Source organism: Podospora bellae-mahoneyi, chromosome 4 (genome assembly GCF_035222275.1).
Source record: "Podospora bellae-mahoneyi strain CBS 112042 chromosome 4, whole genome shotgun sequence".
In the NCBI taxonomy this organism is placed as follows: domain Eukaryota; kingdom Fungi; phylum Ascomycota; class Sordariomycetes; order Sordariales; family Podosporaceae; genus Podospora; species Podospora bellae-mahoneyi.
In genome coordinates this window covers 3,375,839-3,390,678 of record NC_085883.1, presented here as the reverse complement: position 1 = coordinate 3,390,678, position 14,840 = coordinate 3,375,839, and the positions used below count along the sequence as shown (strand labels likewise).

The 14,840-nt window shown below is 51.2% G+C and overlaps 4 protein-coding genes and 1 non-coding gene across 5 annotated transcripts; 3 read left to right on the top strand and 2 right to left on the bottom strand.

The window, feature by feature from the left end:
- Positions 1 to 1,612: 1,612 nt before the first annotated feature.
- On the top strand, positions 1,613 to 5,023 carry QC761_0070940 (uncharacterized protein; the record flags this gene model as incomplete). Its single annotated transcript, XM_062872699.1, has 3 exons — positions 1,613 to 2,043; positions 2,096 to 3,695; positions 3,752 to 5,023. The coding sequence occupies 3 exons, from the start codon at positions 1,613 to 1,615 to the stop codon at positions 5,021 to 5,023; spliced, it is 3,303 nt and encodes a 1,100-aa protein (XP_062732708.1).
- Positions 5,024 to 6,487: 1,464 nt separating this feature from the next.
- Positions 6,488 to 8,435, bottom strand: QC761_0070930 (uncharacterized protein; the record flags this gene model as incomplete). The annotated part of the gene is made up of 2 exons (XM_062872698.1): positions 6,488 to 6,934; positions 8,205 to 8,435. The coding sequence occupies 2 exons, from the start codon at positions 8,433 to 8,435 to the stop codon at positions 6,488 to 6,490; spliced, it is 678 nt and encodes a 225-aa protein (XP_062732707.1).
- Positions 8,436 to 9,330: 895 nt separating this feature from the next.
- Positions 9,331 to 9,402, bottom strand: QC761_0070920. Its single transcript has one exon. It is a non-coding gene; the product is annotated as a tRNA-Met (tRNA).
- Positions 9,403 to 9,425: 23 nt separating this feature from the next.
- Positions 9,426 to 12,635, top strand: QC761_405570 (uncharacterized protein). The gene is made up of 4 exons (XM_062878835.1): positions 9,426 to 11,132; positions 11,194 to 11,474; positions 11,525 to 12,525; positions 12,603 to 12,635. The coding sequence occupies exons 1-3, from the start codon at positions 10,162 to 10,164 to the stop codon at positions 12,496 to 12,498; spliced, it is 2,226 nt and encodes a 741-aa protein (XP_062732706.1). The 5' UTR covers positions 9,426 to 10,161; the 3' UTR covers positions 12,499 to 12,525; positions 12,603 to 12,635.
- Positions 12,636 to 12,893: 258 nt separating this feature from the next.
- Positions 12,894 to 13,949, top strand: QC761_405590 (uncharacterized protein; the record flags this gene model as incomplete). Its single annotated transcript, XM_062878836.1, has 2 exons — positions 12,894 to 13,684; positions 13,775 to 13,949. The coding sequence occupies 2 exons, from the start codon at positions 12,894 to 12,896 to the stop codon at positions 13,947 to 13,949; spliced, it is 966 nt and encodes a 321-aa protein (XP_062732705.1).
- Between the last annotated feature and the right edge of the window lie 891 nt (positions 13,950 to 14,840).

Genomic DNA, 14,840 nt, shown 5'->3' with positions numbered 1-14,840 from the left:
TCACTAGTGGTTGTGATTGTTACTAGATGGACTTGCATTTTGAGTAGTCGGATCATGGGAAAAAAGCCAAAAAACATAACACATTGCTCGATATCCCGAGTTCGAAACCGTATCCAAGTTTCGTTACACTATCAATCCTATCCGTACACCGTCCTTATTTCTTATTCCCATCCTCCAGAGCCGCCCCCCTCTGCCCCTCCGCTTCATGTTCTCTTATTGCCTGGTACAACCTCTTCACTACCACCAAAGCCGATGCCTTTCCCAGCGCTATGACTGCCATAGCCTCAATATACGACTGGAAGCCAATCTGGTAATCCTGCGGTGTCAGAGGAGCAGTTGAGGCGGATAGTATGACCCAATGACTGCTCAAGGAGTGCTGTCTTCTTTACTCCAGGGCTTGTTGAGGTCGGATTTAGAGACCGTTTGGTTGACGCAGTTGCATATGTTGAGCCACGGCAAGTCCTACGCAAACACGGAAATAGTTGCGCTTCCTGGCTTGACTGCATGGTTCCAGTGCCATGTACTTTTATGAAAGCCCAATAAAAAGGTCCCTCGCGGTGTTGAGATCGTCTTGACCGGCGAGGTAGATCAGCGAGGCAGTGCGGGCATTATTGTCATTGAACTGCTCTTCACCCACAGTGGGGGAGGAAATAGAGGTTAGCGGAAGGTGAGACATGGGGGGGTGCACTCGGGAAGGATGGATAGGCACTGACGGGAGTAGGAGGGGTTTCTATGTAGAAGCCAGGCGGCCCGACTTATCTGCCGATTAGCTGTGGTCCACCTTAATGGTGAAAACCCCAGTATCGACTTTTTTGGCCGAAGTCCGAGTAGAAAGTGCGCTTGGTTGGGAGACGCACCACTTCGGCCGCCTAGAGGGGAAGCTCAGAACAAAAGTGCTTGTTCCCGTGCATCTTCGGAACAAGGTGTGTCTTGCATGTCTTTAGCGAAATCTCTCTTGAACCCTATCTTAATCTCAGGTTCCCTATCTTGCTATGCAACTATGCAAAGAAGGTTCTAGTTGCAAGAGGTTAGTATAGATCCTATCTCTTCTCTTTACAAGTAAACCGACTTTGTACGTCGCCTTGCATATTTCCTGTAACCTCGCACTGGTGTAGGCATGCAACTTCAACAGGGCGCTTCGATCTACCTGGCTCCCTTAGTGTGCATATTTATGGTGGTCAGGCTCAACGTCCCTGTGGCCACGTGACCAGCCGGTCGCTGCCTATTTAGCTGGTGCCAGAATCAGGGCGCTGGTGGCATCAAGGGTCCTGGAAGTTGGGCCCTTGTGCGCACTCCAACTTCGCGGACTCCACACAATGCTCGGCCGAAGCTACCATCTTCTAAGTGATCGCACTCTCGCCGTCGATGAGGTGATAGTTTATCGACAATAAGTGGGTTATGTAAGGCGGCCTCAACGAACCCCGCTCTTAGGCCAGCCCTGCGCAATTAGGTGAGGCAGTTGCATCAGGCGGCGGCTAGGCAGCTCAACGCCGTTCCTCTCCAGACCTTGCGATCTTTGGACAGACTGCTGTAACCACAATTCTTTAGCACTCTCTAGAGCCAATTCCTCAACTAGCACCAGACGTCAATCGTCGCGTCGTCTCCCGGCACGATGGAGGGGCTCGGGGCCGCCGCAAGCGTCATCGCCGTCGTCGAGCTGGCCGCTAGGGTCGCCTCTCTCTGTCTCGAATACTCGTCCGCCGTCAAGAATGCCAGATCCGATATCGAGCGCCTGCGAAAACATACCGACAGCCTCAAAATAACCATTGAGGATGCGCAAAAGCTTCTCCAGGGCCCACATGGAGCTCGGCTCGAGACGTCGCAAAAGCTACGTGAAGCCCTTGACAACACCCACTCGCAGCTTGGTGATGTCGCTACGAGGTTGGAAGCAAAGCTGCCTACAAGCCGCAGAGAAAAGGTGCTGGCATATGTGAGGTGGCGAGCCTTGAAGTGGCCGTTCGAGAGCAAGGACGTGGACAAGATCATTGCGAGCCTTCAGCGGGGCCAGGACTCCTTTGCGGCCGCCCTTCAAATTGATCAAACGTATGCGCAGACTTCATACCTTTGTCGATACGTAGCTAATAGCAATATCCAGCACCGGAATCCTCGATATTCACTCTAAGATCGTCCTAGCAACACTCCCGGTCGCAAGCGGTGCGGCTTTCGACTCGCACGCCGAGGAGCACAACGCACGTTGCCACCCCGACACCCGGGCCGAGCTGTTGCGCCAGATCCGGGAGTGGGCAAATGAATCTCAAGCCGAGAACATATTTTGGCTGAATGGCATGGCAGGGACAGGCAAATCCACCATCTCTCGAACGGTGGCTACCTCGTTCGCAGAAGACGGCCTGCTTGGGGCGAGCTTCTTCTTCAAGAGGGGAGAAGGCGACCGTGGTAAAGCTGGCTTGCTTTTCCCTACCATTGCTAGTCAGCTTGTGCGCCAAATCCCTGCCCTAGTACCTCCCCTCATAAAGGCTATCGATGCCGACCCGGACGTTCCCAAGAAGGTACTGAGAGACCAGTTCGAAAAGCTCATCCTCCAACCGCTCGGCAGCATTCACCGCACTAGAGCAATTGTGGTCGTTATTGACGCTCTCGACGAATGTGATGGAGAAAAAGATGTGAAAACCATCATCTCCCTACTCGCGCAAGCAAACGTGGTACGCCCTGTACGCTTGAGGGTTTTCATCACCAGTCGGCCTGAGCTGCCTATTCGCCTCGGTTTTAAGGACGTCCAGGGAAGGTACCAGGGCCTAGCGCTGCACCAAATTCCCGAGCCAGTCGTGGAACAGGATATATCCACATTTTTGAGATATGAGCTCGCGCGAATCAGGGATGAATACAATGGACAAGCTCTCAAGTGCTTCCAAATGCCACTGGATTGGCCCGGCCCAGATGCGATTCGGACTCTCGCTCAAATGGCTATCCCATTGTTCATTTTTGCCGCAACTGTCTGTCGCTTTGTGGACGATAATGGAAGGTCGAACCCTGCCAAGCGACTAAAGAAAGTATTAGAATACCGGATGGAAACCCACAATTCCGGGCTCGGCAACATCGACGCCACTTATCTTCCCGTCCTCGACCAGCTCACCTCTGGACGCACCGATCAGGATAGGGCCGAATCGCTAGCCGAGTTCCGAGGTGTCGTTGGCCCAATTGTACTCCTTGCTCAGCCGCTCTCCGTACTCTCACTAGCAAGACTTCTAGGTCTCGAACCCGAAGACATTCACGCACTGCTCAACTCTCTCCACTCCGTCCTAGATATCCCCTCAGAGGATAATGCCCCAGTTAGGCTCTTTCATCTTTCCTTCCGCGACTTCCTCGTTGACCCGGCCAAGCGTGCTACGAATGAATTTTGGATCGACGAGGCAGAATGTCACAAGATGCTTGCTGAAAGATGTATCCAAGTTATGGGCCAACACCTGAAACGAGACATCTGCGGTTTAAAGGCGCCGGGAAAGCTGCGGTTAGAGGTCGACCAGCAGACTGTCAACGCCCATCTGCCGCCTGAGCTTCAGTACGCCTGTCAGTATTGGGTCCACCACCTGAAGGAAAGCAAACATAATATAGAGGACAACGGCCCAGTCCACACCTTCCTGACAGGCTATCTCCTCCACTGGCTTGAGGTTTTGTCTCTTCTGGGAAGACTCTCAGATGGGGTACTGTTAATAAAAACGCTTCTGCACGCTGCCCAGGTCAGTTAATAACACCGTTATAATGCAGTACAGTGATTGATTATTGTCAGTTACAGCCGGATACAGCCTCTAACTTTGTTGAATTTCTAAAGGATGCAGAAAAGTTTATTCGCAGTCATGGATCGATTATGGAACGGGCTCCATTACAGATATACGGCTCTGCACTTATCTTCAGCCCAACCTTAAGTATGGTTAGAAAGCAGCAGTGGAATAAGAGGCTTTCGTTTATCAAAACGATCGCAGGCATCAAAAACCACTGGGACCCACACCAACAGACGCTCGAGGGGCATAGCAGTTCTGTCAACGCCGTGGCCTTCTCACCGGATGGGAAAACGCTCGCATCAGCTTCAGAGGATCAGACCATCCGGCTCTGGGATGCAGCAACAGGCACACACCAACAGACGCTCGAGGGGCATAGCAGTTCTGTCAACGCCGTAGCCTTCTCACCGGATGGGAAAACGCTCGCATCAGCTTCAGAGGATCAGACCATCCGGCTCTGGGATGCAGCAACAGGCACACACCAACAGACGCTCGAGGGGCATAGCCGTTATGTCAACGCCGTAGCCTTCTCACCGGATGGGAAAACGCTTGCATCAGCTTCAGGGGATCGGACCCTCCGGCTCTGGGATGCAGCAACAGGTACACACCAACAGACGCTCGAGGGGCATAGCCGTTATGTCAACGCCGTAGCCTTCTCACCGGATGGGAAAACGCTTGCATCAGCTTCAGGGGATCAGATCATCCGGCTCTGGGATGCAGCAACAGGCACACACCAACAGACGCTCGAGGGGCATAGCAGTTCTGTCAACGCCGTGGCCTTCTCACCGGATGGGAAAACGCTCGCATCAGCTTCAGAGGATCAGACCATCCGGCTCTGGGATGCAGCAACAGGCACACACCAACAGACGCTCGAGGGGCATAGCCGTTCTGTCATCGCCGTAGCCTTCTCACCGGATGGGAAAACGCTCGCATCAGCTTCAGGGGATCAGACTATCCGGCTCTGGGATGCAACAACAGGCACACCCGAACAGACACTCGAGGGGCATAGCAGTTATGTCAACGCCGTAGCCTTCTCACCGGATGGGAGGTATCTTGAGACAAACTGGGGGCTCTTACGTATCAACTCAGACTTGGATATTTCACAAAACCAGAGACCAGTGAATAATATTCTCTTTGTTGATGGCGAATGGATCACCGGAGGCGGAAAGAATCTGCTCTGGCTTCCTCCTGATTACCGAGCATTATGCGTATCAGTATGCGACCATACACTGGTCCTGGGACATGCATCTGGGCAAGTGACATTCTTTCAATTTGTTTCCGCTAGGTGATGAAATATTAATATGTAACTATTATTATCTAATCTTTTTAACCCAGTAAAGGGTCTGGGAGAAATGTTTGCTTTATACTACTTGGTTTTCGCCACTTATATAATATTGACAAATACACCTGTGCCATTCTCCGAAGCATCACGCAAATTGGAGGTGATTTGCATACCTACCGAGCCCCCGTGATGGACGCCGTACGCCACCACTCACGCCCAGCTGTATCAGTAAAGGTATGGAGGTAGCCATTTATGTGTAACCCGCATTGTGTCAGCTATACTTTGGCGCGTGCGAGATCGCACGGTATAGTGTGACGATCCCCTATCCAGAACCTCTGAAAGGGATAACAGTTGAAGGTGACTTCTAGATAATAGATCGGTGCAGCCAAAAGGTGCACAACAATAGACTTGTCTCAATCTCGTACTTGTAAGCTTGTACTCGAACTTGTATTGCAAACTACGGAACTATCTACAAGCCAGCTAGTTCCTCCGTATATATAACCCGTGGATCGCTTGGATCGTGAGGATCGCCTGCAACGATCCAAACGATCCAATGATCCCTGGCTCACCGCGGATCATTGCGGCTCACCGTGGATCACCGGTGGCCCCACCATGGCTCCTTATGATCCATTTCTGATTGGCTTCCTAATGCTTCGATGCGCCTCTTCCAGTGTCAGGGTTGTGACACTTGGTTATTAATAACTATATCCCGGCCCACCCTGGCCAACCCGAGATTAACTCTGACCTTTCTAGATCTAACCTTATCATACGTACTTCTCGACTGCCTCTTCTTACTATACCTGGATTCCGGGAGAATGCAATCCAGGCTTACTATAAATGGCACTATTCTAAAGTCAGATACGAGGACCCAAAGCAACAGTACCGGCTAGCTCTCGATCTTACACTTAACAGAGGTTTTGATCTTAAGCTAGTTCACGAGGACAACGACCCTCAGTTCTATATTGACCGGGGCGTAATGGAACGTATAGCACGACGTTTTATTCGTAATGCTTCTAGCCTGGTATAGGATCAGAAAGAACCTGGCACTGGGTTTTGACGCCGCTGTTGGTTATGGAAAATTCTCGCCAGTCACCGTCTCGAGGTAGCTTGATGAGGGTCTTGGATCCGGCAAAACAAAGGGGGGACTCAGCGAGAACACCGCAGTATACTCGGGCTCCCGGATTCATTTTTGTTTTGGTTTCTGGCGGTACCTTCCAGGCAAATATGCTGAAGTCGGCTGTATATTTTATAATCTCCTCTTGCAACCGTCGAAAAGCCTTGGTCCCTTCGCCGTAGAGGAGAGTCACGTTGACGTTGAAGAGCCCGAGGACGCAGTAAGTCGTGTCTTCTAGTCACGTTGTTGTCCTCGAAGCTGCCCAGCTCATCTTTTGCGCCACAGACATGCTCGACAAAGACTACGTGTGTCGTAAGATACCCTTGTTGATTCCAGTGATGGAGACGAGATGGTCTATTAGTGTTTCTTTGTCCCCTCTGTCTTTCCATTCCCCATCGAAGAATATGGCGTTCTGAGGGGCGATAAGCTCTTGTAGGGTCCATCCACGCGTGAACCATCTGCATCGGGCGAGGGCGGCCTCCAAGGTGAGACCCGCGATGGGGGTAGGTCCGAGAGGAAGACGTAGCAGACTGCAGACTTCAAATACCACTGATACATGGAGTTGATGGCCTCGGTGAGCTCGGCGCTGCTGGACTTGTCTATGCAACAGATGTCGACCCAGGCGTATTGGTAGCCGTCCTTCTTCGCTAGCAGACAAGTCATTTCGATCTTCTTGTAGCCCTTTTTGCTCCGAAACATCTGATATCTCCCACTTCTCATATCAGCCAATGACACTTCACCATCTTCCCAAGTGTGTGACAGGATGGCGTACGGCGGGATGTCACTGCCGATAAACTCTTCGAACTGACCGTTATGGGTATTGATGAGTCGCACTTTGTCGGAAAAGAAGGCACATTGGCAACAGAACAGCCCGAGACTTGAAGCAACGACCCAGATACCTAGCCCCTAGACCCGGGAGTCTGGAACGCAGTCATAGTGTTATTAGTCACATGCAAGTTCGTCCAAAATTTCTAGCAGCACATAGCTAGGTATGGATATTAGATCTCTCATGATGGATACACCGGTGACAGTCCCCCGACGATAGGGTTCGTTCCCTCCTCTCGTCGATGGCTCCTTGGTTCCTGGACAGTCCGCCCCGTTCGTTATTCCTGATACACTAGAAGGTCTGGTCGATGCTTTGGTTGCCCCTGTGAAAGATTTCTTCCCGAATAAACCTGCATTCCCTCAAAATACACAACCAGTGCACCCTTGCACGGGAGGCGAGACGGCCGCCCACGAGCGACTGAACTACTTCATCCTCTCTGGAGCTGCGAATACGTACGAGGCGACTCGAAACGGCTTGCTCGGAACTGAATTCAGCAGGAAGCTCTCTGCCTTTTTGGCCCAGGGGTGCATGTGTTTAGATATACTTTTAATAGAGTGAATGAATATACGGTCTTGTTCCCAGACAGTAATTATAAAGTTTTTGTTTTAAAAATTATAATTCTAATGTGAAATCCTGCCCTCTCGTAAAGCCCTACGTAGTCTTATAATAATATCGTTTGCCTGATTTTTTAGTATACGCTGGTGTTATTTCTTCTTTATTATACAAGATAGCTTCTACGATGATTTCACTGCGGTAACTAGGCCCGTAATAGTAGCGGCTAATGCTAAAGAACTAGGTAGGTACGAAGCCATTAAGAACACGAATATAAAATGGGAGACTGGGAGTGTAGTAGATGAAGCAAACGGTGTTAAATGGATTTAGCTTAGAGCTTTTATAGCTACCGTCTCCCGATATTTCAGAAACTGTAAACCAATTTTAAATCAAGTTAAAATGTAATACCCACGCAATATAAAACTTATTTTCAACCAGAGCCGAAAATAAGTTTGTCAGAGTAAGAGGTGGGGTGGGGTGCCGCTTATTAACCACACACCCTGCAAGCGAGTCCGAAAACGGCAAAAAATTTCCCTCGACACAACAATACACCCGTTCGCACTCATAGGACATCACAGGGATAGAAAGAAGGTCGAAGGTCATGCGTGATAGCTGTGGAAACCGTTCTTTGGATGCCCTGCACCATAAATAGATATCGTGGATCTCTCTGACCAGCTCGGTCAAGTATTTTCCTACCTCTGCTTGCGCACTGAGTATATCCTCTGGGTCATCGTAGTATTCGAGGTCGGTAAGAAAGTTCGTCTTCACGAGCTTTGGGCGGCTGCTATTAACCACTGCTTTTTGAACCTTCTTGCCCTTGAAACTGACGTAGGGCGTGAGACATCGGCTATCCTGTAATATACACTCAAGTATAGTGGTCCAGATTCGTTTCCCATTCTCCTTGACGTACACAGATTTAGGAGCCATAATAGAAGACCCAACGACCAGTCCGCTGGCCCCCATTCCCTCCATTATACCCACATCATCACTGTTGTATTTATTCTTCTTCTTGATCCAGGTCACGGTATCATATAGGTCAAAGAAACCGTTGATCTTTTCCGGGGTAGCTTCGTTGATGCGGGAGTAGTCGATCTTCTTGCCCAGTTTGGTTTAAATCTCTGGGTGCCTTCGAATAAAGTGGGATACCCAGTGTTTTCCGGGCTTCTTCTCTCCCTGGCGCTCCAGTATATGGGTGGCCAGAGCGAATACATTGGCGTGGGTGGGAGCGTAGCTAAGGCTTTCCTGACAAAGGATCCATGTTTGAGCTACTCCTCCCGGTTGGTCACAGTGCTCAAGAGGCATACCAATAGAATGGCCTTTGAATTGCGAAGAATTCGGGACAGGTAAAAGTGGAGGACTGTTTATTTTTCCATCTTCTACATTTTACTCCCCTCCGTCTTCCAATGCACCTCAGGCACATAAGCGCCGGCAGATAATAAAACTTGAAGATAAAACGGGTGGCAAAAAGTGTAGGTACTTTGGTACATACCAAAGTGGCGCACATAGAGCTCGCATTTCCAGGCTCAAAGGCAGAATAATCCTAAAGCCCACTTCAGTCTTCTATACTAGACACATCAGTCCATTGTCATGATCATAATAATGTAAGGAGTGCTTTTGCTCAAGATTCGACTGAACAACCGAATCACGCTGGGACATCCGTGCACGCTTGATTGGCTTGGTCTTGGCTACCTAGGTACCTATATATGAACAACTGAAAGAGAAGACACTGTAATTAACACACCACCACTGTCTCAACGACTGCCAGATGTCCTGCAAATGTCAAGACACAATCCAAGCCACAAGCCAACCACCCACAGAAACAAGCTGCGTGGCGCAGCGGAAGCGCGCCGGGCTCATAACCCGGAGGTCACTCGATCGAAACGAGTCGCAGCTAGATCATTTTCTTTTTTGTTATTTTTCTATTTCTTTTCTGCCGTGGTTGACCGCTATTATATTTCCCCACCAAACACCAATGTCAACAAATGACATCAACTTTGAGATTCTTCCAAGCCACCGCGGGGAGGGCTCGATCCCAGCCTGGGCCGTCTCATAATTACGTCTCATGAAGAAAGAATGCTCCCATCAGCAAATCGTTCTCAAATTGGCGACACCCCAGAGATTGGGCTGAGGACAATAAACATCGAATCATCGCACGGATTGGAGACCGCAGACGCTGATGGGTCAGGCGTGAAATCAGATGGCAGCCAATCAGAGGGCCGATCGCCCACTTGAGCAGGGGCTCTAATTCTCGACCCCCCCAGTCCGTTCTTGGCCGAACCGTTCCACCAAACCCAATCGGACCACTGGTGATACACACAGGGCCATTGTTTTTTTCTTTTCAGTGATCCAGTTGCTCGGGATGTGGCCTCGACACCTCACTTTAACTTCGCCCGTGGCTGGCCTATGGGACGGGTGGCGCATCACGCCCGGGAATTCCGCGTGGTTTTGTTCTGAGCAATCACCGTTTCCTCCTGCGCTTCTTCCAAATCTTCCATTCAATTCCTATTCTTCTGCCCTCCTTGGCCGCGGCCCATCATCACCACGGTACCTACCCTGCTGATGTACCAATCCAGTCCTATAACACGGAAACCCCCGCGTCCTGACTGACGACCGACCTCATTTTCCTTGTGTTTGCTTGCTCTGAAGCCCTTTGATGCCTCTGCCCGACTCGAGATCGGCCACGCCTTCGCAGTGGAGCATCCCCGGCAGCTTAAGAAACACACTTTTGCTCAGTCGTACGCCACCGCTTCATTCTTCCTCTCTTTCACGTCATAGCACCTCGAGTACGCCATCGACATCATTCAATCGCACGTATGGCCGCCAGACGCCCCAAGAAGAGCCGCAAGTACTTTCGAGAGCAGGTCTCAGCCAGTCGTGGGAAATGAGCCGGCCCGGCTCTAGAATGACTCGGCCGTCCACGGCCATGACATCAAGGTCATACATCACCACATCACCCCGGCCATCGTCCACCATGGACGGCCGTATCTGTACAAAAAGCCCCAGACTATCTGTGCTCGAAAGGGCACAAGAAGCCAGGCGAGAAGAAGACGCACTCCTCATCCGGGCAGCGAGGAGGGAGAGCCTTGCCCACAAACTAGCGCCTGGCAGGACTAATGCCGATGGGTTCTGGGCCCTCCCCGCGGAACACCCCCAAAGATATACGGCCGCCCCAAGGAGGCTTCCCGGCCAGGACACCTCAAGTTGGACTATTCGACCGCAGCACGCAGGATACCAGTCCTTCAATGTGGATGTGCTTGCTACTATCCTGGAGGAAAAGCATAACATGGACCCCGAAAGAGCGTCACGCGTCATGAGGATATGGGATGCTGTCATCAAGTGTCTAGACGAGATATCATCTTCGCTGGATGCGAGTACAAGGCACTTAACGTGTGACCCGACCAAGGGCATGGATGGTGAGGAACCTACAGAACTTCAATCTCCCTCATCACCGACGAGACCCATCGTTCGGGATCTACTCTCTGAACACCAAGACCTTTCAGAGCCAGCTGAAGACACAGCCGGACCCAGATATCCCTGCCCGTTTAGGAAGCGGAATCCAGTGAGGTTCAACATCCGGGAGCACGAAAGTTGTGCCAAGGCTCCCTTCTCATTCACCGAATTAAGGTCAGCACTCAAGCAAACTTGCTCTTTACCTAAATTCTGTCATGTGCTGACATCTGGGCAGACACCACCTCGCTTCTCACCACAAACAAACATTTAGGCCTCGCCAATGCCGTCGCTGCAAGGTGCAATTTGACAGTGACATGGCTTTGCTGGAGCACCTCATGCTTCCCAAAGACCGGATATGTGATGTCGACTCACCCAAAAACCTCTATGACCAGGAAGATGGCATCTCTCCAGACGTTGAGAAGGCGCTGCATGACCCAAAACAGAGCAATGATTCATGGACGTGGGAGTCAATATGGAATCTGTTATTCCCATGTGACACCGAGATTCCTGACTCAGGTTTGTTTCCTCACCACTGTTTGCCTGCGTGAAATGCTGACAACTGGTAGACTTTCATCCCATAGTCGAGCTTTTTGAAGTCGATCATGCTTTTGACGCCGAAGAACAAACTCTGAAGAAGAATCTCCGCGACACACTTCGTCTTTTGTTACCACAAGCTGGCATCGACGACCAATACTGCGGTTTTTTATCAGGCCAGCTCGATCTTGTGTTCCAAGTACACAGAGCGAGTGTCATGAGACAGTGTCTAGAGCATTGTGGCTCGACTTCACAGTCAGCAGCGCCACCACTTTCGTCATCGTCGTCTGATTGCACTACAACCAGCACGGAGACAGATGGGAGTTCTTATTCCAGTGCCAGAAGAAGCTCGAAACGGCGCTCGGCGGGTTTGAGTCTTTTGTCACCCAAGTCTCTGAGCAGCACCGCTCGGATCAAGACATGGAAGACATTTGCTAGTACCGATGAGAAAGGCCGAGTTGTTGATAGCAAGGTAACCCCCATGACGGAGAGCTTTGGCACCACCACACGCGATCCAACTTCGAGAGAGAGCCTGGACTCTGCCATCGGGATGAGTATCACCTGCTGTGACCTCTGCAACCAAGATCCTTGCCGCTGCCGAGAGGTCATCATGTCTTGCATCAATGCCTCACCAACTCGATTTGAAGAAGACCGTGTTGGATATTGGAAGATGAAGGAATTACAAGAACAGGAAGAACAAGAACTACAGCAACAGCTCAAGCGACAACCTGTCAGGGCATTGCGCCGAACTGGACATATAAATGGTCTGGCCAAAGACTTGCAGAATCGAGAGCCAGAGCGGGAACAAGACTATTGGCCACTAGGCAAGGAAGCCATGGATGGAACAGATGCACAAGCTAAAGGTGGCAGTGATGGAGGGCGAGTCACGCCAATCGACAGAGTGAAAGATTGTGCTTCGGAGGGTGGTCATACCGAGCACTCTCCACAGAGCTTTAAGCAGAGAGTGTTGAGAGAGAGGCATTTCAGTTACGTCAGGGGGTCTTGAGGAGGTTCGAGGTGGGTCTAATCACATGTATGCATCTTGGCTGGAATAATTCGGAGAATTCTTGGAGACATCATAGCTTACGATTGCTGTTTTTGGGGAACGAGGGGGTGCAGATTGCGTTTCCAACAGGCCGGCCGGTCCATAATACTAGCATCCGGATACAATACTACTTGGAGGTTACAGCCGTGCCAATGGGAGGGCATAACTTGGTGGTTGGAAATGTGAAGAGCATTCAACGTCTGCTTTTTGACGTGTGGTATCCGGACGTAATTTCTCCGTCCGGTGTATTTACCGTGACCTGGCTATTGCTGGCTCGGCCATGGCAATGAAGCCTTATACCACCCGCCTCGAAGACATCATGTCGGACTCAAGGCATCAACCTCCCATCCGCAACCATGCACCTCCTCCGCCTTCTCCTCACAGCCTTGAGCCTGTTGCAGACAACCTCCGCAGCAACCTTCACCAACCCACTCCGTGCCCGCGACGGTTCCGACCCCCACATCGTCCACCATGACGGCTTCTACTACCTCACGACAACAACGTGGACTGACCTCCGCCTCACTCGCGCCAAAACTCTCGAAGGCCTCAAGACGGGAGAGACAAAAGTCGTCTGGACCGACGCCAACGCGGCACGGTGCTGCAACGTCTGGGCGCCGGAGCTGCACAGGGTTGATGGGGTGTGGTATATCTACTACACGGCTGGCAATCGGCAGAATCTCGACGGGCAGCGGTCTCATGTTGTGAGGAGGGGTGCACATCCGTGGGATGGTCAGTATTCCTATGCTGGACAGGTCACTCCTGACTGGGGGATCGACGGGACGGTGTTGACGATTGGAGGGAAGAATTATTTCATCTGGTCGTGTCTACCCCGCCCGCGATGGCAGAGTTTATATATCGCGGCTATGACGTCGCCTACTAAGATTCCGGCAGGGTGGAAGCTCTTGTCCGAGCCGGAGCTGGCGTGGGAGAGGGTGGGTAGTCCGGTGAATGAGGGGGCTACGGCGTTGTATAACGGGACGAGGGTGTGGGTGGGTTACAGTGGGAGCTATTGCTGGACAGATAGTTACCAACTGGGATTGTTGAGGTATAAGGGGACGGGGAACCCGACGGAGAAGGGGAATTGGGAGAAGGGGAGTGAGCCAGCTTTTAGTTCAAGTGAGGGGAATTGGGGAACTGGGCATAATGCGTGAGTGCCTTACCTTGCCCTTTTGCGAGTTATTCGGGTTGGTTGGGGATGGAATGGGTGCTCATGATCAGGTGACATGTTTTTTACGAGTCCGGATGGGAGGGAGACTTGGAATGTTTACCATGCTACGACGGTGAGGACGGGGAATTGTGATGGGAATCGGTATACGGCTGCGAAGAGGGTTGAGTGGAGGGCGGACGGGACGCCGGATCTGGGAAGAGCAGAGAGGACGGGGACCAGGTTGCTGGGGCCTTCGGGGGAGTGAGGATGGGCATTTCCCCCTTGTGGAGGAGAGATCGGGATTGAACGTGTAGCTGGTGTGGCTTCACCAATGGTACGCAGAGTCGTTTACCGCCTACACCTTCTCAGATAGGTATCTGCCCAGAAGACTTTCACAAATACAACTTCATGAATCGACAACCTAAGGACGGCTCCCTAGTCAACCTCTGCACTGAGGCTCGTCGCCTTGCAGATGATATGTACTCCTCGCCAAGACCCGGCGGGGTTCATCCACGTAGATTCGGCGATGACAGCGATTATGTCGATCAGAACACAAAACGCGGTAAAGAACACAATATCCTCGATCATCTATTTGGTGACTGAAGTGTAGAGCTTTTGCGACTCGGGGTATCCAGGGGGGTATAGTAACTGTCTTTGTCGCTCTGTTGAGTGCTAAAGGGTGAACGGTGCTCTTCATTATACGGTTCATGTTCCTGTTGGGTAGAAACAGCCTGGCCAGAATCATGTTAGCAAACTAATGAATCCATTTCATTGCTCCCTGAGTCGGTATGTGGGTCGTGTTTTCGTACAGTATCCCGGACTTTTCCTGAACCCCCTGAGGTGTCGTTTTGGGATATCTTCGACCGTCGAGGACCCAATCTGGCTCTGTTTGATTTGCAACTCTTGCCTAGCACTTCGACCGGAACTGCCAAATCTTACCTCACTGATGAACTGACAGCCCAAGAACACCAGTCGATATTAGGGGACCCATTCATTTCAATGCAAGACTTTGTCTCGACTCTATCACGTCCGCAGTCAGTCTGAGTCTCGCAAAAACAGCAAGGCCTACGTTTGGCTTGAGCGGCTTTCCGGCAGCGTGGTTTACTACAGCACTGTGCTAGACGTCCTTTTGCAGCACAATCTCGAATATGTCTCT